Below are 26,944 nucleotides of genomic sequence, written 5' to 3'. Positions count from 1 at the left end.
ACCTGCAAAACAACTAAATGAGAGAGTCTTGGGTCCTTCGCTCAAATGGTAGAGCACTGAGCTCAAACTCCAGTATGACCATGAGCAAATAAGACGAAGGAGCTAAACCATGAAAGCATTATGGGGAAAGAGATACTTTATTCCTATAACTTTTTTAATATATATATATTTTTATTGTAATTAATAGAAGGGTTACATGGTATTTGCCAGATAAATGGTGCCTTAATTACCACACTCCTATAACTTTTGTAATATTCCAATGATGTAGTTGGTTCCATTCTGCTGGAAGTGGGGTTATACAGGGCTGGTGGAGGGGGTGCAATATTGGGCGGAGGGACCAATATCATCCATTAATATAGGAATAAGTTTTTTAATTTTTTTGTCTGAGGCTGAAACTTGGTATCTAATACTTTCTCTCTCTCTTTCTTCCTTTCTCTCTCTCTTTCTTTCTGCCAGTCCTGGGCTTCAGCTTAGGGTCTGAGCACTGTCCTTGGGTTTTCTCAAGGCTAGAACCCTACCACTTGAGCCACAGCATCACTTCTGGCTTTTTCTAGGTATGTGGTACTGAGGAATCAAACCCAGGTCTTTGTGCATGCTAGGCAAGCACTCTACCAGTAGGCCAAACTCCCAGCCCCTCTAATTCTTTCCATTTTATTAGTTGGCCCTCTACCAATGGAGCCATACCTCCAACCCCACAAATAGACCTCTGGTCTCATTAGATAAAAAAGCAAACAGACTTTACTGCTTCCTAAGTCTGTTTTCTGGAAGGGATTAAGAACATAGTTTCATCTGGACTTGCTGTTGTTGTTGCTAGTCCTGGGGCTCGACCTGGACATTGACCCTGAGCTTCTTTTTGCTCAAGGCTAGTACTCTAACCACTTGAAACACAGCGCTACTTCTGACTCCCTGTCTCTGTGGTCCATGAGGATTTGAACCTAGGGCTTCAGGCATGCTACTCAAGCACACTACCACTAAACCACTCCCAGTCCTCACCTGAACTCTTATTGATGGGTCTATTGGTAACCCATCTGCAGGCTTAATAAGATAGTCAGGTTGCACACCCTGAGGCAGGAGTAGACTGACTAAGAAGGAATTCTCTAGACTTAGGCTAGCCTCTGCTTTTTACTAGTTAGTTGGAGGTAAAATTCTCTCCACTTTAGGCTGGCTCCGAACTACAGTCCTCAGATCTCAGCCTCCTGAGTAACCTGCAACAGGGTCTTAATTGTGTAATCCAGGCTGGCCTTGATTTTTTTTTTTTTTGCCAGTCCTGGGGCTTGAACTCAGGGCCTGGTCACTGTCCTTAGACACATTTTGCTCAAGGCTAGTGCTCTGCCACTTGAGCCACAGCACCACTTCCAGCTTTTTCTGAGTATGTGATACCAAGGAATCAAACCCAGGGCTTTGTGCATGTTAGGCAAGCATTCTACCACTAGGCTATGCTTCCAGCCCCTAGTATTTTATATTTTGAGGCTATATTTGAGTGAATGGTTTTCCTAATTTATTTCTCAGTCTCTTTATTGCCACTATATAGGAGTATATACTGATGAGTGTTTTTTTGTTTTGTTTTGTTTTTTGGCCAGTCTTGGGATTTGAAGTCAGGGCCTGGGCACTGTCCTTGGGCTTTCTCAAGGCTAGTATTTATGAGACCTAATTGTTTGTTTGAATCTTTTTAATATAGGACCATGTCATGCACAAATAGAGAGAATTTGACTACTTCATTCCCTATTTGAGTCTTTTTAAATTTCCTTTTCTTGCCTTTGTGCTCTGGCTAGGAATTCTGGTACTGTATTAAATAAGCATAGAGAAAATGAACATCCTTGTTTCATCTATGACTTCAGAGGAAATGATTTCTGTTTTCTCCCATTTAATATGACACTGGCAATAGGCTTGTTACACAGAGCCTTTACAACGTTAAGGTGCATTCCTTTTCCTCTTTTTTCAGAGCTTTTGTCATAAATGAATGTTGGATTTTGTCGAATGTGTGTTCTGTTTCAGGTGAGATCCTTATGATTGTCATCTTTGATTCTTTTTGGCCAGTCCTGGGGCTTCTACTCAGGGCCTGAGCACTGTCTGTCCTTGGCTTTCTCAAGGCTGGAACTATACTACTGGAACTACAGCACTACTTCTGCTTTTTTCTATGTATGTGGTACCAAAGAATTGAACTCAGGGATTCATGCAAGCACTCTACGACTAGGCCATGCTCCTGCCCTCTGAATATAGTTTTTCAAAGTATTCCTGAATGATTTTCTGTATTTCACTGGGGTTTGCATTTCCCTCTCTCTCTCTCTTCTCTCACTCTCTGTCTCTGTCTCTGTCTCTTTTTGTCTCGCTCTCTAATTTTATTAAATTTGTTCTTGCTCTCCTCCTTTTGGTCAGATTGGCTAGGGCCTTATCAGCCTTATTTCTTTTTCCAAAGAACCAATTTTTTTTTGCTTCGTTGATTCTTTGTATAGTTTGTTTTTATGTTTAAATTTTGTTAATTTCTGCTCTAATGTTTATTATTTTAGTCTACTAATTTGGGGGTTTGGCTTCTTGCTTTTCTAGGAGCTTTAGGTATATCATTAGGTTATTTATTTGAGATCTCTCTCTCCCTCTCTCACTTTCTCTCTCTTTTAATGTAGGCACTAATAGCTATAAGCTTTCTTCTTAGCATTGCCTTTGCTGTTTTGAAAGACTGGGCTTTCATTTTCATTTGATTTTAGGAACTTTTTGATTTCCACCCTGATTTCTTCAAAGATCCATTGGTTCTGCAACAGTGTGTTGTTTACTTGTCATATGTTTAAATATCTTCTGTAGTTTTTTTCTTTTTATGGCATTTGGATTCTAACTTGGAGTCGTATGCTTGCTTGCCAGACTACTTGAGTCATACATCCAGTCCAGTTTTGTGTGTGTGTGTGTGTGCCAGTCCTGGGCTTGAGCTCAGGGCTTGAGCACTGTCCTTGGACTTTTTCAAGGCAAGCACTCTTACCACTTGAGCCTCAGCACCACTTCCGGCTTTTTGCTATGTATGTGGGGTACCGAGGAATCGAACCTGGGTCTTCATGCATGCTAGGCAAGCACTCTACCACTAGGCCAAACTCCCGGTCCCCAGTCCAGTTTTTTGCTAGTTGTTTTAGAGGTGGAGTCTCAGGAACTTTTCCTGTTCAGGCAGGCTTCAAATCACAACCCTCCAGATCTCCTCCTGGGTAACTAAACTTACAGGTGTGAGGCACTGGTCTCTAACTGGGTCTAGTTTTTAATCTAAATGACCTTTTTATGTATTTTGATTGAATAGTTGCGACTGTTAATACTCAGTGCTAATACTGATAGTTATGACACATTTACTAACCTATTATTGTCTATGTGATGTTTGCTTCTTATGTTATTTCTCTTTTGCTACTGTACTCATCTGGTGGGGTTTATTATTTCCTGTTTTTTTGTCCTCATCCTCCTTGTCATCTTCTGCCTCCTCTTCTTCCTCTTCTGCTTTCTCCTCCTCCCCTTCTTTCTCCTTCTCCTCCTTTTCTTCTTCCTCCTCCTCTTCTTCCTCCTCTGCCTCTTCTTCTTCTTCTTCCTCTGCCTCTTCCTCTTCCTCTTTTCTTCCTCCTTCTCCACCTCCTCCTTCTCATCTTCTTCCTCCTCCTCTTCCTCCTCCTCCTCCTCCTCCTCTTCTTCTCAGTCCTGAGGTTTGAACTCTGGGTTTGGGCTCTGTCCCTGAGCTCCTTGTGCTCTATCCCTTGAGCCCCATTGCCATTTCCAGCTTTTTCTATGAATTACTTGGAGATAAATGTCTCATAGACTTTCCTGCCCAAGCTGACTTCTGTGATCCTCAGATCTCAGTCTCCTGAATATAACTATGGATGTGAGCCATTAGCACCTGACCAGCTTTTTTCCCCAAGACTTTCTATCTTTATTGAATTCCTATTTCATATCACAGAATGTCTTCTTTGTTTAACTCACCTTGTGGTTGTGTCACTCCCTAATGAAGACAAGTCACCACTACTGGTCCAATGTCCTTAGATAAACAGAGAAATAACGACTATCTTGTGATCTAGGAAGACTTTTGTAATGCAGTCTTCAGCTTCCCTTCTTTTCCTGGGGAGCAAAGGATAGGAACACCTCATTACATTTCTTCTGTTGACTTGGTTTCTTTGTGGTTTTCTGCCTTCCCACAACTTCCTTTACAGTTCCTGGCTCACTTCCTCTCTTTCTATAGGTGGCTAGTTTGAAGGCCTCTGAGCGGCCAAGGCTTGTGTTGGGGTTTGATTCTGAGGTGGACAAGGATTTCTGCCGTCTCACATGCAGTGAGAAAGGCTGAATGATGGGATGTTATAGACTGCTAGCTTCACACATACCTGGGTGACAGGGTTCTCATCTCGATGTTGGTATTTCACTAGAGAAGAAAGGGTACGTATGTGTGGAAAGAGATCCGAACAATCTACTTGTGGGAAGATGAGACTCCAAAGTGTCCTGCTGGCAGGGCTAAAGTGAAAAATCTGCTTTGCATTTGCATGGGAAGGAGAAAAAGATGAGACACCAGAAAAGGGGAGACATCTAGGAAAGAGAGGATGAGCCAGGGAGATGTCCTGAGGCTGAGATTCCACAGGAAAGAGGGGAACATTGCCAGCAATGGGGTGGTGAGTACTTGTTTGTGAGGCTCTGAGGTGAGCGCTCTGAAGCTTCCCATCTTCAGAATGCCCCGGGGGTAAACTGTAAGCATGCTCAGCAGAGATTTCCTATGTCCTTCAACACTGGTGAGCTATACAGAGAGGGACTCAGAGAGTACCGTGTGGACCCTTTAGCTTCTGGGTGGGAAATGTATTGGCCAGGACCAGAGCAAATGTGAAATAGATGAAAGAAAAAATGGTGGTGGCTCTGGTTAGGTTGGGGACACTGGAGACAGAAGTGAACTTGAAGATATAGGTAAGAAATTTGAGTTCACATTTTATTTAGGAAGTAGATTTGAAAGGACTTCCCTGACGAGGTGTGAGGGAAGAGGAAGTGTGAAGGCAGAGATGTGGGCTTCTGAATTGATCTACTGGACGGTGAGTCAGGACAACTTAGTGTTGACCATCTGAAATTCTGTTTCTTTGGGGGACAGCCATTCCCCTGGTTTAATGCCCTCTCCTGCCAGCAGAGGGCAATATAGGCCACTTAACTGACTCGGCCCCAGGGGTGTGGTTGTGGCCAGGATAGGCCAAAGAACACCAGCTATGTGGAGGTGATGGATTGGTTTGTGGGAAAGCAATAGGTCTGTAAGACTCAAGCTCAGTCTTTGGCGTTAAGGCTGGCTCCATCTAGACCATGCTCGTGGTCACAAATTCTATTTACTTTTACAGTGAAGGTACAGAGAGGTTATGTGGCTTGTCTGAGGATTCACTGACAGCAAACAATAGCCCCAGGATTTGAGCCCAGGTAGCAGAGCTCTAGAACACAGGCTTCAACACAGGCTCCCTTGTACTTAGGTGAGCTGAGCTGCACTGCTCCTTTTAGGTAGAGCAACTGCTGTCAACAAAGCAAAACACCTGCATTTTTAAAAGTTTTTTTCCCATATATTTTTATTGTAATTAATAGAAGGGTTACATTATATTCACCAGATAGAAGGTACATTACTTCACAAACCCTTTCTCATGTCATGGTCCCCTTTTCCCTCCCTTCTCCTCCTGCTCATCTTGATTTCCCCCCTTCCCTGCATTTTTTTAAATACTATTTTTTGTATGATTTTCTTTTGGAGGTGGGGTAGGTCATGGGGCTTGAACTCTGGGCATGGGCACTGTCCCTGAGCTCTTCAGCTCCAGGTTACGGCCCTACCCACGAGGTAAGCCCCACTTCCTGTTTTCTAGAGGTTAATTGGAGATAAGTCTCTTGGCGACTTTATATTGCCTGAGCTGGCTTTGAACCATGATCCTCAGATCTCAGCCTCCTCAGTAGCTAGGATTACAGGCCTGAGCCACCATGCCTGGCTTGAGTCTGAGAGACCCTATCTCCACTAAACTACAACAACAACAAAGGCCAAAAGTGGAGGTTTGGCTCAAACCATACAGGCTACCCTTGGGTACAAAAGCTCAAGAACAGTGCCCAGGCCCTGAGTTCAAGCCCCAATACTGCCCCCCCCCCAATAAAAGAACTGAATTTTTTTTTCACTACTGAATTAGAGGGTTAAGATTTACATTGGCTATCACAATTTTATGATTTAAAAAAATTTTAAATGATCTCTGTTTCTACAAAATTTTCATCTTTGAGTTCTCTCCCTGATTAGAGTGTGAATCACTTGAGGATGGGGCTTGAACTCTGGGCCTGGTTGCTGTCCTGGAGTTCTTTAGCTCAAGGCTACCACCTTACCCCTGGAACCCCAGCCCACTTTCCCTTTTCTAGTGATTAACTGGCGATAAGAGTCTCACATTCTTAAGTGCCTAGGCTGGCTTTGAACCGCATTCCTCAGATCTCAGCTTCCTGAGTAGTTAGGATTACAGGTGGGAGCTACTACGCCTGGCCAAGGAGGATGGGATTTTTTCAAGTCATGTTTGCACTGTGTGTGCTGCCTAGAAAGTGCCAGGAGTATAACAGATGCTCCATAATCATGATGGGAATTACAATGCACCTGCACGTCTGGGCTTCCCTGCCATGCATTGTGCTCCACCCTTACACGTACTAATTAGCTCACCATCGGAAAGGGAAGGCATTTCTATTCTCCTTAATTTATACATGATGATACAGTACAGAGAGGATAAGTAATTTGTCCACGGGCAATAAATATTTGCCCAAGATTGAATAAATATTTACTGAATAAAGAAATGCGTGTACGTTGGCCTCTTTTGCCCCAGTCATCCCTCAGTCAAAGTCCAACAGGGAAGAGGCTCTGAGTAGGGCAGGATAGAGGCTTTGGGTTTCCTGAGCACAGAGCTCTCACCATAGCAGGGCTCGGAGGCCCTTTCTGGCATTACAGTGACTGCCCCAAACGACTCCTCCATTGTGAGTACAGGCCTTGAGGGCCTATCAGCAGCGGCCATTTCCTCTGGAGGATAAAGGGTGTCTTCAGCAAGCTGCAGGCTAATGTTGCAACCCCTGTGATGATTCCTCTGATAAGTGCCCAGAAGGACCAGCTGGCTGACAGACAGCCAAGGGGGAGATGCCTGGGAAGGAGAGATCCTGAGTGAGGCTTGGAGGAATGTGGGAAGCCCCAAGCAGGCAGGGAAGCAGGACAGTGAGTGGCAGTGGCAGTTACTGTGGAGCCCTGGGGACTCAGGAAACTTTGACTCCATCCTTTCCCATTCAGTCTCTGAACTGGGTCAGAGCTGTGGAACAGGCTTGCTGCTGGGTTTATCTTAAAGCTCTTGAGTGTCAGGGAAGTTGGTAGCCCCTGTGGTGGTTGCCATGGCAACAATCTGCACGATAGTGGCCAAGGAGACTGTTGCCATGACTACGGAGGACTACCAGGTACAAGAAGCAAGTAATTATTAGCTATCAGTTCTGTCCTCCAAACAGGTTTCCACCATTCCACTTCCTCCATCATCTGCTGATGTTTGGCTTCAGGAGTCAGAGACCTGTGTTCTAATGCTTTGTCTTCTACAGACAGGCTGTGTGATCTGGCCCAGGTCTGCCACACTCTGGGCTTCAGTGCTCAGCTCTGTAGAGGTAAAAGAAAAGAATGCACAAGGTCTTCCTTCACTGCTAAATTTCGACCTGATCACCTTTACACAGGAAACAATCAACCCTTCACTAATTCAAGGCGTGATGTGAAAAGTTTCAGCACTTGTCCTGAGGGTCACTCACTGAGGTCCCCACCTCCCGAATGGCCCTGCTGAGGTAGACATTACTACCCTTTTTGGGGTTTCAGGGATCCCAGAGGAGAGTCCTGAACATGTTAGGCCTTAGGGTACTTGGAGGGCAATCAGGACAAGGTTATGTCCAACTAACTGGTCTGTATTTAAACGCTGAAATGAGTATACCTGTGTCTTTGTTCTAGCTAAACACCAGCCTTTCCTGTGTCTTTGAGGGTGGAGTTCTGGACATGGTGAGTCTGCAGAGGTTTTCTGGGCAGAGGGGTTCACTGATGTCATGGAGATGAGGCTCTTTCTGGTATGGACGATGGCTCTCAGGCCAGCCCTGCTTGGGCTTTTTGCATCCATCCATCTTCCTGGTGGCCACACCCTCCTGAGTCAGCTGCGTGCCAGCGTCCTTCTCCTCCCTCCCAACCCAGCTTGCCAACTTCAGGGTTTCAAGGGTGGCTAATGCCCAGAAAAAAAAATGGGTAGGGCATGGCAGGAGCTGGAAGACTGGATCAGCCTGAGGAAGAAAGGAAGCAAGGGAGCTGGGGACGCCTGCCTTTCTCCCAGGAGATCAACCCCTGGGCGAATGCCAGATCACTGGCCTCTCCGATGGGCGGGGCGCTCCCCTCCCCCTCTGCAGGCCCACTGGGAACCTCCCCTTGGCCTCTCCCAGCAAGACTTCACGAAGTTTCTAGGATGGAGGAGGGATGTGGCTGCACTCCTCCCAGCCTTCCGTTCCCAGCCTGAGTCTCAGCCAGGGCTCCTCAGGAAAATTGGCTGAAAGAGACATTTTCCATGCTCTTGACTCCTCTGCTGGGTGGCTGTCCTTGTTCTCATCTCTCTGGTCTCTCCTCCAGCTGGTCACCCACATCCACAGTGTGTGGTGTGTCGTGGGGATGGGGGGAGGGGTGCTACTTGGGCAACTGGCTGCTCCTCACCCACGGTTTAGTTTTATATGTCATTTCATCTCCCTTCTTGCCTCTGGGTTCCAATCTGTGGAATGAGCTTGCTATCCTGGCAGACGTTTCTGATTTCATCCTTCATGCTGTTTGGTATGAACTATGTGACTCTGGACAAGATGCATAACATTTTAGAGGCTCTTGTGTACAATGGTACCATCTCTTAACTGTTGTGAGGGTTGATGAAACGCCTTGAGAAAAGGGCTTTCCATGGCAAGCCCTTTATCTACTTTAAATATCTGTTGAAAAATGAAGCATGAAATTGATTGGAATACAGTGTAAGCATGGATGGAGATAAAACAATGAAATCCCCCCCATGAGTAATATAAACCAATAAAAAAAAATCATTGTGCTGGGTGGGGAGGTTCATGCTTGTAATCCCAGCTACTCAAGGGGATTACAGTTCCAAGCCTGGGCAAAAGTTAGCAAGACCCCCTCTTCCCCATCTCAACCAATAAAGACCTGGCATGATGGTGTGTGCCTGTCATCCTATCCAAACAGGAGAGAGTCTGGCCGATTTTCTCTGAGAAGACTCTGGGAATTACAAGTAAGATTGTTTCTCTTCCAAGGCACAGAAGTGAAAAGGCAGTGAAGAGTGAAGCAGTCTACATTAAGAATGTGAATTAGCCCTTAAAGCTGAAATTCTCAAACTTCACTGTGGCTTTACACAGTTAATGGGTCCAGTCAGTGAGCTGAATATTGCTCAACTTTGTGATAATTAGGGGAATGCCAAGTAAGCAGTGAGATGTCTTCCTTACCAACCTTCTCTCATACCTTCCCTGGCAGTGCACTTCTGCAATACCTAATGTGGTCATGGTGGTAAGAAATGGACACTATTCATGTGAACACACACATACATACACACACACACACACACTCAACAGTGTTTTTATAGGACAATTTGGCATCATTTGTCAAGATGTAATATGAATATGTTCTTTGAGTAACAAATACAAATCTGTTGCTGTCTTCTCCATTTGTAAAAATACCTGCTACTGGGGCCGGGAGTTTAGTGGTAGAGTGCTTGGCTAGCATGTACCAAGACGCAGTTTCGATTCCTTGGTACCACATACATAGAAGCCAGATGTGGTGCTGTGACTCAAGTGGCCTTGAGAAAAAACCCCAAGACAGTGCTCAGGCTCTGAGTCTAAGCCCAGGACTGGCAAAAAAAAAAAAAAAAAAAATACCTGCTACTGAGCCACTTACCAGTGGCTCATACCATAATCCTAGCATTCAGGAGGCTGATATCTAAGGATCACAGCTTGAAGCCAGCTGGGGCAGAAAAGAGACCCTTGTCTCCCTAGAAGTGGTGCTGTAGTTCAAGTGGTAGATCACTAGCCTTGAGCACAAAGCGGTTCAGAGTCAACTCCCAGGTCCTGAATTCAAGCCCCAAGAGCAGCAAAAACAAAAACAAACAAACAAAACACTGCCATGTTGTTAGTAAGAGCATTCATTTGATAACTCTGATGTCCTCCAATGGTGAAATATGTATGTCCATACTGGGGAACATTTCTCAGTCAAGAAAAAGAACATGGCAAAGAAAAGACTGACAAGCTGGAAAGAGACCCACGAACCATTATAGTTCCAGGTTTTTGTCACTCCTTTCTCTGAACTGATTAAAAAATGAACAAACATATAATTATTACATGCACAAAAGACTTGAACAGTGTGACTGACCCACTTAGACCTAGCTGACATTTTTAGAACATTACACCCAGCACCAGAGGAATACATGTCATTTTCAAGTGTGTGAGGAACACATACCAAGAGAGACTATATACTGAATTATAAACAAATCTCAAATTTGCAATGGAATTTAATTTGGAAAAAAGATACATAGAAAAGCCCCAAAAATGTGGAAAATAAACATATTTCTAAATAATACATGGGAAGGAGAAATCATCGGGGAGATTGGAAATATTTTGAATCAAATGATAATGAGAAATATAACAAACTAAAATTTATGGGGATGCTTTCAAAGAAGTGCTTGGGGGCAATTTATAGGTCTAAATGCTTACATTGGAAATTTAGAAAGGGGCTTGAACTCAGGGTTTGGGTGCTATCCCTGTCCCTGAGCTTTTTGTTTGTTTGTTTGTTTAGTGGTTAATCAGAGATAAGAGTCTCATGGACTTTCCTGCCCAGTGTGGCCTAGTGGTAGAGTGCTTACCTAGCGCATGCATGAAGACCCAGGTTCAATGCCTTGGTACCACATAAACAGAAAAACCCGGAAGTGCCACTGTGGTTCAAGTGGTAGAGTTCTAGCCTTGAGCAAAAGAAGCTCTGGGATAGGGTCCAGGCCCTGAGTTCAAGCCTGAGGACTTAGGGGGAAAAAAGTGTAGAACATCTATAAGTATGATTTGTGGAGTACTTACTGTGTATAAGGCATCAGGCTAAGAAACAGAAATAAGACTGAATTCTCACACTAACTCTTTGAAACAGAGGGGTTATTAATATACTCCTTTTCCAGAAATGACGAAATTGCCAGAAATTCCTAAGAACATGAAGGCCTTGGAGACAGGCGCTGGCGGGTCACGCTTGTAGTCCTAGTTACTCAGGAGGCTGAGATCTGAGGATTGAGATTGGAAGCCAACATAGACAAGACAAATCTGTGCAACTCTTTTCTCCAATGAACCAACCCAAGCCAGAAGTGGAGGTATGGCTCAGTTGGTAGAGCTCCAGCCTTGAGTGTAAACACCAAGTAAGAATGTAAAGCCATGAGTTCAAGGTTTAGTATTGGCACAACAACAACCCCCCCCCAATTAAAAAAACCCAAACAACAACAAAAAGCCCAGGGGAACCTGAAGTGCATAACTCGGGAGCATTTAGTAGCACATCAGTAAACATTAAAAGTCCAATTAATCAGTTCTAAGGTGGAGGAAATGGAGCTTAAGGAGAGCCCAGCACACAGAGATTAAATGCCTGTCATGGGATCGAATGTAGGTTTCTTTTCATTGCAAAGCCTGTACTTTTCACCAACACCTTGTCACACCCATGAAGCATGGGAATGTAAACCACAACACACACACACACACACACACACACACACACACACACACCCTAGCCTTGACCTTGAACCAGAGGGACCTGGAGAAAACTGACACATTGCTGAGCCCCTAACTGCCATTCCATCCCATCATTAATATTATTTTTAACTGAAAGGGAAAGAGGGCTCAGAACTGAAGCTGGACTTGTATATTTGTTCAAGCTGTTGATCTGGAATATTTAAATATTCTTGAGACAGAGACAATCACATGATGAATTCTACCACAATCTCCTCCACTCTGTGTATTTTGATTTGTCTAAGGTCGCATGGGTGGACGAAGCAGAGACACTATTTATGAAGTAGCTACAGAAGAATTTTCTTACCCTTCCTTTGCCCTTCTCTTCTCTTTCTGGCCCATACGAGGACTTGACCACCTCCATAGTCTGTCAGGGATGGTTTCTTTGCTCTTCAGGGGCCCTCTTTCACTAGGCATGCCCGTGATCCCTGCAAGGGATCAAGTAAGGGTGGTAAGAGCTGGACCCCAGGACAGATCTATGCCTTCCCTTCCTTCAGGCCAGGGAGCTTGAGCTTGAACTTGACTCCTTGGGATTCTCAAAGCAGAAACCTCCTGCTCCTGACTGAGACACTGAAACTTTCTACCCACACCAATGATCCTCAGTATTCTAAGCAGACAAATGAGGGAATCTGAAGAGGAAATGGCCTTTGTCTCCTCTAGACCAGGCCAGCACTGTTTGTGACCCTCTCCAACAGCAGGAGGGTAGATTCTCTGCGGAGACTTGAGGCCCCCAGAGGAGACATCCATCTTTCTGGAGATTGATCACTTTTTCCATAACAGTATCCTCCCAGCAAGGTGGAAAGCCCCAGCTGGTATCCTAGGACTCCTTCAGTGCTTTTGTTCTCTGCCAGGACCCAGGCCCAGACCTAGGTCCAGGCCCAGCAGCAGAGTACAGAGAAGACTGTTCCCCTTTCATGGCAGGCTGTGCTGGGCTGGCCGGGTCCAAGATGCACTATACATGAATGCTTACTGTGGGGGCTAGGCTTTCCTAGTTTGAATCCTGGCTCTGCTCTGTGCTAACTGTGCAATCTTGGCAGAGTGCTGAACCCATTCTGCACTCCACTTTCTCCACTTGAAAACTGGTGTGGTGATTACATCAGTAGTTTTGAGCCTTTAGTAAGTCACTGATGAAAACTACCTGGAACACAGGGAGAGCTGTGGCCGTGGATATTCGTTCCTGACTTTGGGCAGTTCATCTTGTCTCTCTGCTCTTCTGTTTCTCTAATCCTATAACCAAGGCAGCAGTGTTCAGCCTGTCTCTGCACAGCCTTTTGTGTGGTCTTGGACTGATTTGTTAGGTTCCCTTTGCTTCAATGAGCCCGTGTGTTCAGCAGTTCCTACTCAGTAGAGATGGAATGAGAAAGCGTGTACCAGGCACGGCGGGGTACCCACGTCAGCTCACAGAAAGAGCTACGGCATCATTAGCTAGCTCTGTTTGTTTTTATGGATGAGAAGGAACTTTCTAAACCGTACAGTCTGTGCCTTGGTTACAGCCTCATGGTTTTCTCATATGCTCTGTCAGCTGTGTGTTGTTCACACACACCTGGATATGAGAAGTGGGGATGAGAAAGGCTGTTTCTCAGCTCAGTGAGTTAGACCAGGGAGTTGGATGTTTTACTGAACATCTGTAGAAGTCCTGCACTGTCATAGGCGCTAAGTCAGAGCAGCCCTGAAATCCTCACTCCTGCTCCTGGGGGCGATCAGACAACAGACATGAGGGCACATAAATACAGTGCCCATGTTCAGATTAAATCCCTTTATTTTGCAGATGGAGAAACTGAGGCACAAGAGTTTTGTAAAGCTCTCCAGTGGCATCGTAGTTAGGCAGAGCTTCACAGACAGCTTCATAGTCCTAGCTTCTCTCCCTCTCTCTCCCTCTCTCTCTCTCTCTCTCTCTCTCTCTCTCTCTCTCTCTCTCACACACACACACACACACACACTCACACACACACACACACACACACACACACTTGGGTACTGGGGTTTGAACTTAGGGTTGGTGTTTCACCACTTGAGTCACAGCTCCATTTCTGGCTTTTTAGTGATAAGAACCTCACAGACTTTTCTGCCTAGGCTGGCTTTGAACTGTGATCCCTAACTCAGCTTCCTGAGTAGCTAGGATTACAGGCATGAGTCATCAGTGCTAGGCTGGACTACATGTATGTCCCTGAGTTCTTAAGGCAGGACTGTGGCAGCCAACACTGAATGCTTTTCTTAGGTATAGGAATTGTGCCAAGAATCTTATTATTATTTTATTTTAGCATACATTTGCAATATGTGGGGTTTTGTTGTGATATTTCCACAGTACATGTTGAACAAACTCACCTCCTCACATCAACCCCCAGGGAGGAAACTATCATGAATCCTATTTTTATAGCCAGGGAAACAAAATCACAGCAAGGAAGAGGCTGAGCAGAATTTGAACACAACCCCCCCTGGTTCAGGACCCAAACCTACAACCATCTGCAGTCCCCTAAACCCCCGCCCCCATATTTGGTTCTCCATTACTTTTCCCACATTCTCAGGGTTCTGGCCTCAGTTTTCCCATCAATGACTTCAGGAGCATTAGATTACTTAGCTTTAGAGTCTTTTGAGATCACCCTAATTTTTGACGCTTTCATCAGTTTGGAATTATTTATTCACTTTGTTTTCTAGCCTGTCCCATCAGGCTAGGGTGAGCTGTAGAGGGCAGAGCCTGGCTTCATGCTCTGTATTTAGGAGACCCTCCGTTAAGTATTTGTGGCTGGAGAAAGGAGAGACAGAAGGCTGTGGGCTTCCCTTTTGTGAATCCTCTCCCTGAACTCTCTCTGGCCCCTCTTTCTCAGCCTGTCGCTGCTCCCTTTCCCCCTCCCTCCCTCTCACCTCCCAGGGCTGACTCCAACCCTCCATCCGGCTTGGCCTGCATTTTTCCGGGTTTGATATCATTTTTTCCACTCTCCCGGCTGCTGCCGGCTGCTTCTGCCAACTTTCCACAGTTATAACCCTTCCCCCCACCCTCCCACCACAGCGGGAGACAGCTTGGGGTGAGGAAGACCCTCCTCCTCGTCCCTCCCCATGGCTGGGATAGGAATGGGGGGCACCACAAGGGGAGGGGCGCCACCAGAAGATGTGCCTCCCCTCTGGGCCCGAAGTCTTGCACTGTCCTGTGCTCTCTGAAGCCAGGATCTGGCCCAGGACAGGGCTCCAGCATCTGGACAGGCAGCTAGTTAGGAGGGGTGTCAGGCATCAGAGACACCATGGTCCACCATGGTGTCCTGTTCTCTTCTCAGAGGAGTGACACCCTCCCCCTCTGCAAGCTGGAAACTCCTGACCTGACCCCCTACACCCAGCTCTGACCCCAGCCAGGATGGATGCTTCTCTGTCTCCTTCCTCCCTCACAGCCAAAGGGAGCTGGGAGGAGGGGGGAGGAGGGGGAGGGGGAGGAGGAGCCTGGGCCTTGGGGGCCAGTACTCCAAGGCTGGGTGACACTGGGCTGCTCATTTTACCTCTCTGGGCTTCAGTTTCCACTTTGGAAAATGAGTAGGTGGGACTAAATTGGGAGGCCTCTCTTGGGGTGAATAAATTGTGTTTTATGGACTTCATGCCATTCTTCTTTCCAAAGCATACAAAATGTGAAAAAAACATGTCACCCCTCCAAGAGTTTTAATATTACCTCCTCTGCCTTTTTGTTGTTGTTGTTGTTTGTGGGTCCTGGGGCTTGAACTCTGGGCCTGGATACTCCCTGAGCTCTTCAGCTCAAGGCTACTGCCCTACCCAAGAGCCTCAGCCCCACTTCCCATATTCTAATGGTTAACTGAAGATAAGGGTCTCACGCTTTGAACTGCAATCCTCAGATCTCAGCCTCCTGAGTAGCTAGGATTACAGGAGTGAGCTTCTCTTTTTTCTCCCTTCTCTCCTTACCTCTCCTCTCTTCTACCTTTCCTTCCCCTTCCTCCTTCCCTTCTCTCCCTTTTCTCCTCTTTCCCTTTCTCCCTCTCAGTGCTGGTTTGGAACCCATGACTTTACACATGATAGGAAAGTACTGTTGTTACTCTTTGAGTATCCTGGCCCCCCCTCCCCCGCAATTCTTTCTCCCTCTCAGTTTTTTTTTTTTTTTTTTTTTTTTTTTTTTTTTTTTTTGGCAGTCCTGGGCTTGGGCTCAGGGCCTGAGCACTGTCCTTGGACTTTCTCAAGGCTGAAGCTCTACCACTTGAGCCACAGCACCACTTCTGGCTTTTTTCTATGTATGTGGTACTGAGGAATGGAACTCGGGTCTTGGTGCATGCTAGGCAAGCACTCTACCACTAGGCCAAACTCCAGGCCTCCCTCTCAGTTTTTAGTGTACTGGGAACTGAACTCAGGGTCTCAAGCTTGGTAAGTAAGCACCCAATCACTGACATACTCCTAGCCACTTTTGCTTTCACTTTTTCTTTCTGGTAAGGTCTTCGAAAGGTCACAGATCTATCTCTGCCTCCTGAGTAGCTCTAATTACAGGTATGTGCCATCATGCCTCACCTTCCCTGACACACTTTTGAAACAGACTGTGAAAAAGTCACACCTAGAATCTCCTGGACCCAGCTGGGCCTGGAACCCTGGCCATTTTTCTTACAACTAATCTTGATTAGTCAAAGGTGGCTAAAGATACTAAGTACTTTCCTCTCAGCGGTTCTGCTGATCAACACAGTGACAGTCACTTCCCACAAACACCAGGTATTTATTTTTTTGCCAGGATGAGACTCTGTCCAGATAGTAATTTATGACTGTAATTAAAAAAAAAAAAAGCAGCAACAAGGAATTGGGAGACAAGAGCAGGACACATGGAATCGCGGCTGCTGTATGACCTACCTGTTCCTCTCGAAGGCCTGGGCTAGCGACAGATTAATTTCCAGCGGCTGGGACTGGCTAAGAGGCCAGGCTGGCAGGCGGCAGGAGGTGGGGACAGCAGAGCCGGAGGACAGGTCTGGCTATTCAGACAGGACATCCTGGACCGCTTTATTCGTGGGAGTTTTCGGGGTGGGGGGTTGCCCAGGGCCGAAGGACAGGGGAGATGTTGACGAGGAGTGCGCACGCTGGGCGCTACAGGACCCCATAAGTCTGCACCCCACTTCTCTGGGGCGAATGGTCCCTCCAGGCGGTGCCCCGGGCCCAGGTGCCCCCCCCCCCCGCAGTGTCCCGCCACCGCCAGGCCGGAGAGCGGCCTCAGAGTACAGCCAGGTTGTGGCAGGACTTGGAGCGGGCCTTCAGGGCCCGGCGGCCTGCGCTGCGGGCTGTCAGGCGAGCCAGGAAACGCCGGGCGCGCTGGCCCAGGCTGGCCCGGCGTCGCGGGGCCGGGGGCGGCGGCGCGGCTGCGCTGTCCCGGCGGCGCAGGCGCAGTTGGCGCACCACGCCTTCAAAGAGCTCGGCCACGTTGTGCTGCAGAGTGGCTGAAGTCTCGATGAATTTGCAGTCGAACACCACGGCGCAGGCGCGGCCCTCTGAAAGCACGGGGTGGGGGGGGGGTGTGGGAGGGTCAGGCGAGCTGAGGTGGGTGGAGCCAAAACCGGAGGGCGGAGACAAAGGAGGAGCGTTCAGACTGCTGCCAGCCCTTTTCCTGTGGCTCACCTGGCGCAGGTGTGCGTGCGTGCGTGCGTGCGTGCGTGCGTGCGTGCGTGCGTGTGTGTGCGCGTGTGTGCGCGTGTGTGCGTGTGTGTGCGTGTGTGTGTGTGTGTGCGTGTGTGTGTGTGTGTGTGTGTGTGTGTGTGTGTGTGTGTGTGTGTGTGTGGAGCTTGGAGGAGTTCATTCACAGTCTAGTAACTGATACAGAACAGGTAGCAGAATGAGGCTGGGAGCACCAGGCTGAATTTGCCAGGTCAGAAGCCTAAGATTAGGAAGAGCTTGTTAAAAGTGCAGATTCTGGGCTCACCCTCAGGATTCTGATTCTGTAAGTGTAGGATGGGCCTGTGATCTTAACCAATCCCTACATTATGTTGCAGTGTCTCTCTACAAAACGTGCAGTCTTTAGCTCTCTGGAGGACACTGGGGGCTTGGAGACAATGCCAGGTCTGTGGAACTCACCTTCCCTTTCTGAGTCTCACTTTCCATGTTAAAATTCTACTTTATGAGTAAGATTTTTTTTTTTGCCAATCCTGGGACTTGAACTCAGGGCCTGAGCACTGTGCTTGGACATTTTTTGCTCAAGGCTAGCGCTCTGCCACTTGAGCCTCAGCACCACTTCCGGCTTTTTTCCTGTGTATGTGGTACCAAGGAGTCAAACCCAGGGCTTTGCACCTGCTAGGCGAGCACTCTACCATTAGGCTACCCTCCTGGCCCCTATAAGTATAAGATTTTTTGTGTGGGTGTGCTAGTCTTGGGACTTGAACTCTGGTCTTGGTGCTGTCCCTGAACTTTTTTTTTTTTTTTTTGAGCTAGAGCTTCACATCTGGCTTTTTGGTGATTAACTGGAGATGAGTCTCATGAACTTTCCTGCCCAGGTTGTTTCAACCCAAAACCCTCAGATCTCAGCCTTCTAAGTTGGTAGGATTACAGGGGTGAGCCGCCACCACCTGGCGGCTGGTAGGATCTTTTTTTAAGACCTTTATAGACCCCACCAGAAATGTAAAATGCATTAAAACATTCTCCTTTCTCCCAGTAATTATAATTTATAAATAACATTCAACGTTTTGAACTTAGTGGCTGACTAGCACATATTCAGAATATTTTTCTTTTTTAAGACAAAGCTTTGTGAAATTTGACTTTATAATCTCTGTACTACTTTGTTTTGGAGTCAGTAAGTTTCCCCATCCCCCAGTTTGTCAGTGGTAAACCCTTGAAAAACGGAGGGTCTATCATGTGGTATGCTGTGTATATATGTGTGGGGGTAGAGGGATAAAGTGTCCCTGAGCATAGAAGCCCCAAGGGGGTATTTTAAGCAAAGAAGTGACAAGTTCAGCTCTGGTTTTGAAAAGTGACATCTGAGAGCAGGATTGGGTGAGGCTGAAGAAGTAGAGGAACTGACCTCAGCGAAGCAAGGCTAGGGCAGAGGCCATGGCTGTGCAGGGCAGGGTAGAATGGCTGGCAGAACTCGGGACATTTTTGGGGGTGTTGTTCAGAGAGCTTTCGAGCCCAGGCAGGTTGCTTACAGGATAGGGATGGGATGGGGCTGAGGGTCACAGGAGGGCAGGGCTCGAGGCTCACCTTCCACAGAGACTTCCCTGCAGCGGGCCAGGTCTGCCTTGTTGCCCACAAGGATGATGGGCACGTGGTCAGCACGATGCGTGCGCCGCAGCTGGATGCGGAGCTCTGAGGCGCTCTCGAAGCTGCCACGGTCAGCGATGGAGTACACGATGACGTAGGCGCTGCCCACCTGCAGGCACGACTCCTGGCTCCAGCTTTCATCCTGTGGGGAAAGGATGGGCTATCTTCCAGGGGTGCCTGGGCCCTGGCTGACAGAGAGTTGAGGTTGGTGTAAGAGTGGGGTTAGGGCCCGGCACCCATAGTTCAGGCCTGTAATCCTCGCTACCCGGGAGGTGAGATCTGAGGATCATGGTTCAAAGCCAGCCAGGGCAAGAAAGTCTGTGAGACACTTATCTCCAATAAACTACTCAGAAAAAACTGGAAGTGGTGCTGTGGCTGAAAGTGGTAGAGTGCTAGGCTTGAGTCAAAGCAGCTTAGGGACAGCACCTACACCCAGAGTTCCAACTGCAGGATTGTCTGGTTTCTGAGGAGAGGTTGGCCTTGCCAGATAGTCCTTTAGGCATGTGTCATCCAGAAATTAAAAACAAAACAACAGTAAACAAAATTGAAGTGAGGGAAGTGGGGCTAGGAGGCTGACTTTAGAGGAGGTCCTTTTCAGGACGCTCTTGAAGGGACAGAAGCAGCAGGAGCTGTGAATGGTTGTGTCAGAAGAAGAACCTAGGCTGGGCATAGTGTTTCATCCCTGCAATCCCAGCTGCTTAGCAGGCAGCAATTGGGAGGATGGAGGTACCAGCGGGCTCACACAAAAGTCACTAATGAATGGAAGACTCAAATTCAGTCCTGTCCCCAGGTTTTCAAGCAGAGAAACTGAAGCTCAGAGAGGATGGGTAGTTTTTCCCAGGTGACAGAGCGGGGGTTGAGACTCCATCTCAAGAATGGCTCAAGTGGTGGTATCTGCCTGTAATCTTAGTCATGTGGGAAGCACAGAAGGATTTTGGTCAGATGCTGGGCTTGGCTATGAAGAGGGCTAGAATTATTGCTCACCTGATTAATAAGTGCAAAGTTTTGTGCTTAAACCCCTAGAGCCTCAAAAAAATGTGAAGTCCTTCATTTGCCTAAAGAAAGAACTGAAGCGAGATCGATATTCTGTTTTGGATTGTCACTTGGGTGATAATGCTGGTAAGTGTAATAAGACACAGTTATGGTCTCTAAGTTTGTGTCTAGAGCCTCTGGGGCTGGACAGTCACAGTGCCCTGTGGTCAGTAGCATTAGGAGAGACATATACAGGTAGGTGGCCAGCGGAGCCATGGGGTAAGGCAGTAGAACTCAGGCCCGTAGAATGTAGAAGGGCCACTAGATGGACTGGTGAATGGTCTGAGCATACCCAACAGGAGAGAAGAGCTTTTTAGACAAATGGTATAGTTGGTGTGAAACACTACAGGGTGTTAAGGCCATGGTGGTTAGAAGCTTTGGCTGTAAGAGGAGATGAACCCAGGAAAATCACATCATAAGCAAAACAAGAAAGATAATAGGTGAGAAATCCATGGTTAACATCATTGACAAATGCCTAAGTTCTCAACAGCCATACTGATCATACCCCAGGCCAAACAAATAACCTCGGGTGACATTAAACGGAGAGGGGCTCTCACCCTTGACTATGGGGACAGATTCCTCTCTCCTGCATCCCAGTTTCCCCATCTAGACAACAGAAGGGCAGCTAGCCTTTCATTCATGCACACACACATGTAGATTTTTCTATGGGTTAGGATCGCCAGATCCAGTTGGCATTTGGATTGATGGCCATTGAGCGTGTGATTGAAAATGAAAATTCCAGAACCTCGCTTTTAGAGGTTCTTATTCATTCGGTCTGAGTAGGACTTGAGATTCTAATTTTGTAATGCTCTTCAGGTAACTGCATCAGCACTAGATGAAGTGAAGGCCCATTCAATTTGCTCAGATCCTGCCTGTCTGACAACACACAATCATCTAGCCCACATAAGGAATGGACAAGATGCCTGTTCTAGGAAGGCTTCTCCTGGTCAGCCCTCTCTGGGAACTCCCTCTACAGTCACCAACCAGTTCTGTTTCCTCAGTTCCCTGGTAAGAAAGGCCAGAGATGACAGAAACGATTCTCATAGTCACACAACAAGCTGTGTTCTAGATCCTGCCTTCTGATCCTACAGCCTATCTCCCCTGTCTCTAGAATGGGATATCCAATATGACCACTGGATTCTGCCCTGTCAGCCAGATTTCTCACCTGCATTTAGAAAGCAGATCTGTCCTCCCCAGCCTAAAAGCCAGTGGATGTATCTGCCTGACTCCTAGTCCTATGTTCCAGCTTCCTGGTTCATGATCGACAACTAGGAAGGATTTCTGGATGAAGGGATGAGTGAGGAAGGGAAATGTAAACTAAAGGCTCAGAAGGTGATGCTCCCAGGAGGGGAGGGAGCAGTTCTTGTGCATAAGAGTCTTAAGTTCTGAGGTGTTGCAGATCTGAGTTCAAATCTTGCTTGCTCCTTCAAAGCTTTGGTCAAAGAACCCCAAGTGAGCTTCAGTTTCTTCATCAGTAGATGAGAACCAGAAGACACTGGGTTGTGCTCCAGCCATGTCAGCTGTCATTCTAAGAATCCTCACTGCCGTTAAGCTCACGAGGATCTGGACTCCCTTTTCCGCTTGTTATAAAAAGTGGCTCCTCAAATCCTTTATCCTCATTCTTTGAGTCTATTCCTGGAATGGCCAGTCAGTCTTAGGTCTCACCCTGTGGGTGGGGACTCCTTGTTAGGGGCAGGGTCCACTTCTTAGAGAGATGGGACCCTGAGTAATTTTTGGATACTTCTCTTTGCTTAGGAGTATTTTCTCCAAGTGTTACAATGAGCCTATATTACCTGTGTAGCAAGAGAAAAGAACCAAACAAGATAAAATATGGAGATGAGTTCCTGTGTTCTCTTCCTGCTCAGGGAGGGGATAGGAAAGGATAACATTTGTTTACCAAATTTTCACACACACTTCTCCACTCCTCCTCAGTCCTTTGTGAGGATTGTGGTTTCAAGCCCAGACAGGACAGTCCTTGAGACTCTTATCCCCCATTAACCGTCAGAAAATTAGAAGTAGAAGTAGAACTGTGGCTCAAAGTGGTATTCATCTTGAGACAAAAGCTCAAAGACAGTGCTCAGACCCTGAGTTCAAGCCCCACCACAAAACCAAAAACAAACTAAATAAAAACAAGCAAAAAACCATGGGGCTCATCTCCGTGGAATTTCCTAAGAGAATAAAAAAAAAAGTCATCTTCTGTTGGGGCTTGGGGTGTGTACACGTTCACTGCAGTGGTAAAACTCATTCTGAACATGCTTCCCAGGGTGGATTCCATCCCTAACCCCCATAACAAGCAACACCAACAGCAAAACCAAATCAGAAGAGCAGGAGTGCTTGACTCATTTATCAGATGAAAAAACTGAAGCTCCAAGGAGCAAGCCAAGTGTAGAAATCAACATAAGAGGAAAATGAGGTTCAGAGGTCTACTTAGGCATGTTGGCCCCCGATCCCGTGCTCATTCTTCTGCACAGTGTGGGTGGCTAGGATGGGGTGGAAAGCATCTGGTGGTCCTTGTGGGGAGAAGTGCATCCTGGGATGGCTGCTGGTGGGAGGGGGGAGGGGATGGGGGCAGGGGCAGTACAGGGATCAGTAAGTGAGAAAGACAAGGATTTGGGTCTGGGGAAGGGGAGGTGGAAGCTGGCCCTTATTCTGAACCCTGCTCTGTGTGGCCTGGGAGGGGACAGGGGTCTCAGGCTCAGCCCACCTCCTTCCAGCCGTGTGTGCAGTGTCATACCAGTTTCTCGGCCTCCCAGGTGTCCATGACCACCAGCGTGGTGTCCTCTCCATCCACCGTGAGGGTTCTCTCATATACATCTGCAACCAAGAGGACAGCATACCTCAGGGTGGGCCAGGCTTTGGAGGTGGGGGGGGAGAACTCCCTGGCTCCCTCAATGGCTGCTTGGGGGTGCCAAACTCATTTGAAAACCACCACTATCTTTCCTGGAAGGCCAAGAAGCCCCTGAAGGAGCCCATGTCTCCCTGGTGGCCGGCACAATCCCAGGCCTGTGGTAGTTCTGAGAAGGCTGGTTTGATTGGTTGGAAGAGTGTGGGGTTGTGGCTGGGAGAAGGGGTTTCTCCTGGCCCTGCTCTGTCTCTGGCATCTGTGCTGGGCCTCAGTTTTTCCATCTGTAACACAGGCTGGTATACACACCTACTCTTTCCCTATGGGTTCTCACTCCCAGGAGGGTCAAGGCTGGCCAGAATCTCCTTACCTTCTCTCTGCTGTTAACTATTCTCTCATTCCCTCCTTCCCTTCAGTCAGTCCTGCAGGTGTCTATTTTCATTCCTTCTATCCTGTCCTGGGTTTCATCCTCTGGGGGACCCTGGGCCTTGTGAATGATTGGCATTTTTCTTAGAAATAACACCACCCAGGGCTCATAGTTGGGGGAGGGAGGGCATCTGGGAATCTCCATTTGGCTACAAGTCTTGGTGGTCATACTGGAGCATCTATGGAGCAGGGAAGATCCAAGGATGGGGGAGGTGGGGGTTTCTGATCTGAGCGGAACCCCACCATTTCTTGACCCCCACCCTGTGACATGGAAATGAGCTTCTACACTTCTCACCCAGTTCTCCCCCCATCCCCACCCTCCTGGACCCTGGTGCAGGCTGTGTCTTTCCCACTACCTGGTGAACATCATTCACCTCATAGTCCACATCCCTTTCAGTGGATAATGTTTACAACTGTTCTTGGCAGCCCTCCGGGCCTGGTGACAGACCTTTTAGTCCTTCAGCCACAACCCTGTCCCACAGGGCTCCTACCTCCCAGCTGCTCATGGAGGTCCCGCTCTTGCTTCCCTGCGAAGAGGCTGGCCAGACTGGTCTTCCCTACGCCGGGATCTCCGAGCAGCACCACGCGGTACAGGGCCTCCCAGGAGCCTTCCGAGTCGCTGGATTCAGAGGACCAGCCATCCGGGACAGGAGAAGGTTTCCGGCTGGGAGGGTTGAGGGACGTTGACTGGCCCAGCCGGGGATGCTGGGATTGAGTGACAGGGGTGTCTGGGCCCAGGCGGCCAGGCTGGTGGACCCTGGATGACAGGGGTAGCGGGGTGCTAGCTCTCCTGCGCAGGGGAGTCTTTGTTTCTTGCTGGGTGTTTAGTGTCATCCTTGACGGGAGAGGCCTTCCGAATGGACAGTGAGCCTCCTTTTCTCTGGAGGCTGAGGTGGTTTCCTTTTGCGTCCACGCCTGTTCAAATGGGGAGCAGACACCTCATCTCCTTGGGGGTGGCTGTCTTGTGCCTTCAGTCCCAGCCCAAACCCGGGTTCACCTAAAAGGGGTGCGTGAGCCAGCTGTGAACAGAGGGGAAGAGCCAGAGGTCACACCGCACGCCCTCCTGTGACCCGGCCCCTCCCGTCAGGGCGCCAGACCCCCCCATCCTCCCCACGGAAGGGCCTTCCCACGGTCGGCACTGTTGGAGGGGGTGCAGAAGAGGGTTCAGGGGTCCCCGGAATTGGGTCCCGCGGCCCGATCCCACGGGATGTGACCTTGAGAACAGGGTGGGCTGGTGACCAGCAAGGGCCGGGGAACTCGGGATCCCTCGGGCTGTAACCCGAGTGCCTGGGTGCCATGGGAACGGCGTGTCCGGCCCGCCCCCTGCGTGAAAAATTCAGCAGGGCCGGAGCCTCGGCCTTCAGCTGTGGTCGGGGGCCGGGGGGCCGGGGGGGGGGGCGGCGAGGCGGCCGGGCCCGGGCGGGGACCGGACGGGGTCCCGGCGGAGCCCCGAGGGCGCGGGAAAACAAGTGCCGCTCCGGAGCCGGCGTCCGAGCTCTCCCACCCGGGCCCTGCGGGGGAGGCCGGGGTCCTAGGGCCGGCGGGCTTCCTCGTCCGGGTCTATCATCCCCCTGCGCCCCAGGTCCGAAGCCCTCAGCCCCCGCCCCGACGCGGGTTTGAAGCCCCCCCATCTCGATCCCGCGGAGCCCGGCGGCGGGGCCCGAAGAACTCCGCCACAACTTGAGCGAGTTGGCGGCGCCGGGCTTTACCTGGGCGTCGGAGGGCCGGGGTCCCCGATCGCTGCCGCGGCCGCGGGGTGCGGAGTCCGGGCTGGCCCTCCGCCGCTGCGCGCAGCCCCTCGGGCGGCTCCCGCCCCGCCGCGGAGCCGGGGGAGGAGCGCGACCCCGCCCCGCCCCGCCCCGCCCCGCCAGCCCGGCCCGGGGTCCCCGCCCCACGGCCGCCGGGGTGGGGGGCTCGGGCCGGAAGGGTGCGGACGCCACCGGCCCCTCTGCGGTCCCTCTGGCCTCTCCGCCACGCCGGGCGCACCAACTTCAGCCTCTTGGAGAACTTGGTCCTCCCGGGTCCCAACTTTCCGGGTGTGGGTGTGGGGTGTGGGGGGGGTCAGGGCTGCACCGGGGCTCCCGGATCTCCGGGGACCCGGAGGCGAACAGCACGCAGAGCCCTCGGAGGAACTGCTTGGGGAAGGAGCCCGGGGCCGTCTGCACGGCCGGGCCCTGGGTGACTGTGCACAGCGTTCACTCACGCGTGCACGCGTCCTTTCACCCGTGGGGGATAGCTGGCCCCGGACTCGGGCCTTTCAGTATCCACTGTGAGCGTGGTGCTGCACGTGCATGCGCAGGCCTGGGCCAGCTCCAGAGCTTGAACTCAGGTCCGGGGCACTGCCCCTCTCAAGGCTAGCACCCTATCACCTGAGCCATCACAGCTCCTCTTCTGGCTTATTGCTGGTTAGTTGGACATAAGAGCCCTCATGGGCTTTCCTACTGCTATGATCATACCGTGATTCTCAGAGTTAGGCTTCCTAAGAAGCTAGAATTCAAGATGTCATCGGCCACGGGTGCTCAGCCATGTCTTTTATTTATTCATTTAAATTTCCTCAGGTGTGTGGAGCAGGAAGAATACTCAATTTGGTAGACAGGAGGTTGGAGATAAGAGTCTCAACGAACTTTAGTGCCCTGGCTGGCTTTGAACTGAGATCCTCAGATATCCGCCTCCTGAGTAGCTAGGATTACAGGCACGTAGCTCCCATTTATTTGTTTGTTTGTTTGTTTGTTTATGTTGCCAGTCCTGGGCTTGAGCTCAGGACCTAAGCACCTTCCTTGGACTTTCTCAAAGCTGGAGCTCTACCACTTGAGCCTCAGCACCGCTTCTGGCTTTTTTCTATGTGTGTGGTACTGAGAAATCGAACCTAAGGCTTGCCTAGGGCTAGGCAAGCACTCTACCTTGAGGACAAACTCCCAGCCTTCAGCTCCCCTTTTTAAGTTTCAGTTTCTTTACTTCAAAATTGTAATCTAATTTGAACAGGTTGCATCCTTACTTTAAAAAATGCTTTTGACTATAATACAAAAGCCTGAACTTGATGTTCAAGGTTTTGGGTCCTCTGTGAGGTCATTTCAAATTCCTCTTCTTCAGATGCCTCGCTCTGCTGTACCTGACTTTCTCTCTGTGTCACGTTCCACCCCTGCCTACCCCACTCTTTCCACCCCTGAATACTCCACTTTCTCTGACACATTCTATTCTATTCCTTTTGCATAGGGTTCCCTTTACCCTGTCTTTCCTTCCCAGACCCCAATCAATGCTTTGGGTATTTTCTCAGTGGTTTTCATTCTTCAGCAGGACATTAGAAATGCCCAGAAGGGAACTGGGTGCTGGTGGCTCACTCTGGATAATCCTAGCTACTCAGGAGGCTGAAACCCGAGAATCACAGTCCAAAGCCAACCCAGGCAGGAAAGTCCATGAGACTCTTATCTCCAAGTAACCATCAGAAAACTGGAAGTGATGCTGTGGCTCAATGTGGCAGAACACTAGCCACGAGTGAAAGAGCTCAGGGACAGTGCCCAGGTCCTGAGTTCAAGCCCCATAACCAACAAAAAAAGTGATGGGGAGGGAGCACTTGCTGGAATGTTTTGCTTCATTTAATGCTCTTAATGAAATTGGTACGTATCACCTGAAGGAGGTGGGTATTTTTCCCTTTTTAGAGAATGTCTA

At 48.9% G+C, this 26,944-nt stretch overlaps 1 protein-coding gene across 3 annotated transcripts; it reads right to left on the bottom strand.

Annotated features, from left to right (window-relative positions):
- Positions 1–5,588: 5,588 nt before the first annotated feature.
- On the bottom strand, positions 5,589–25,088 carry Rem1 (RRAD and GEM like GTPase 1). 3 transcript variants are annotated; one of them, XR_016538611.1, is made up of 6 exons: positions 24,988–25,088; positions 23,770–24,297; positions 22,745–22,824; positions 18,919–19,120; positions 16,591–17,219; positions 5,589–7,606 (listed from the first exon to the last, which is right to left on the bottom strand). XR_016538611.1 is itself a non-coding variant. In XM_090352128.1 (5 exons), exons 2-5 carry the CDS (start codon positions 24,110–24,112, stop codon positions 16,945–16,947), a joined length of 900 nt encoding a protein of 299 aa, XP_090208254.1. In that variant the 5' UTR covers positions 24,113–24,297; positions 24,988–25,088; the 3' UTR covers positions 16,440–16,944. The 3 variants fall into 3 exon arrangements, 1 of the variants encoding a protein (XP_090208254.1); XR_016538612.1 differs by lacking the exon at positions 5,589–7,606 and adding an exon at positions 12,061–12,194; XM_090352128.1 differs by lacking the exon at positions 5,589–7,606 and having other exon boundaries at positions 16,440–17,219.
- Positions 25,089–26,944: the final 1,856 nt, after the last annotated feature.

This window comes from Megascapheus bottae, chromosome 18 (assembly GCF_031878675.1).
Source record: "Megascapheus bottae isolate mThoBot1 chromosome 18, mThoBot2.hap1, whole genome shotgun sequence".
Taxonomy (NCBI): Eukaryota; Metazoa; Chordata; class Mammalia; order Rodentia; family Geomyidae; genus Megascapheus; species Megascapheus bottae.
This window is presented reverse-complemented; position numbering and strand designations above follow the sequence as displayed.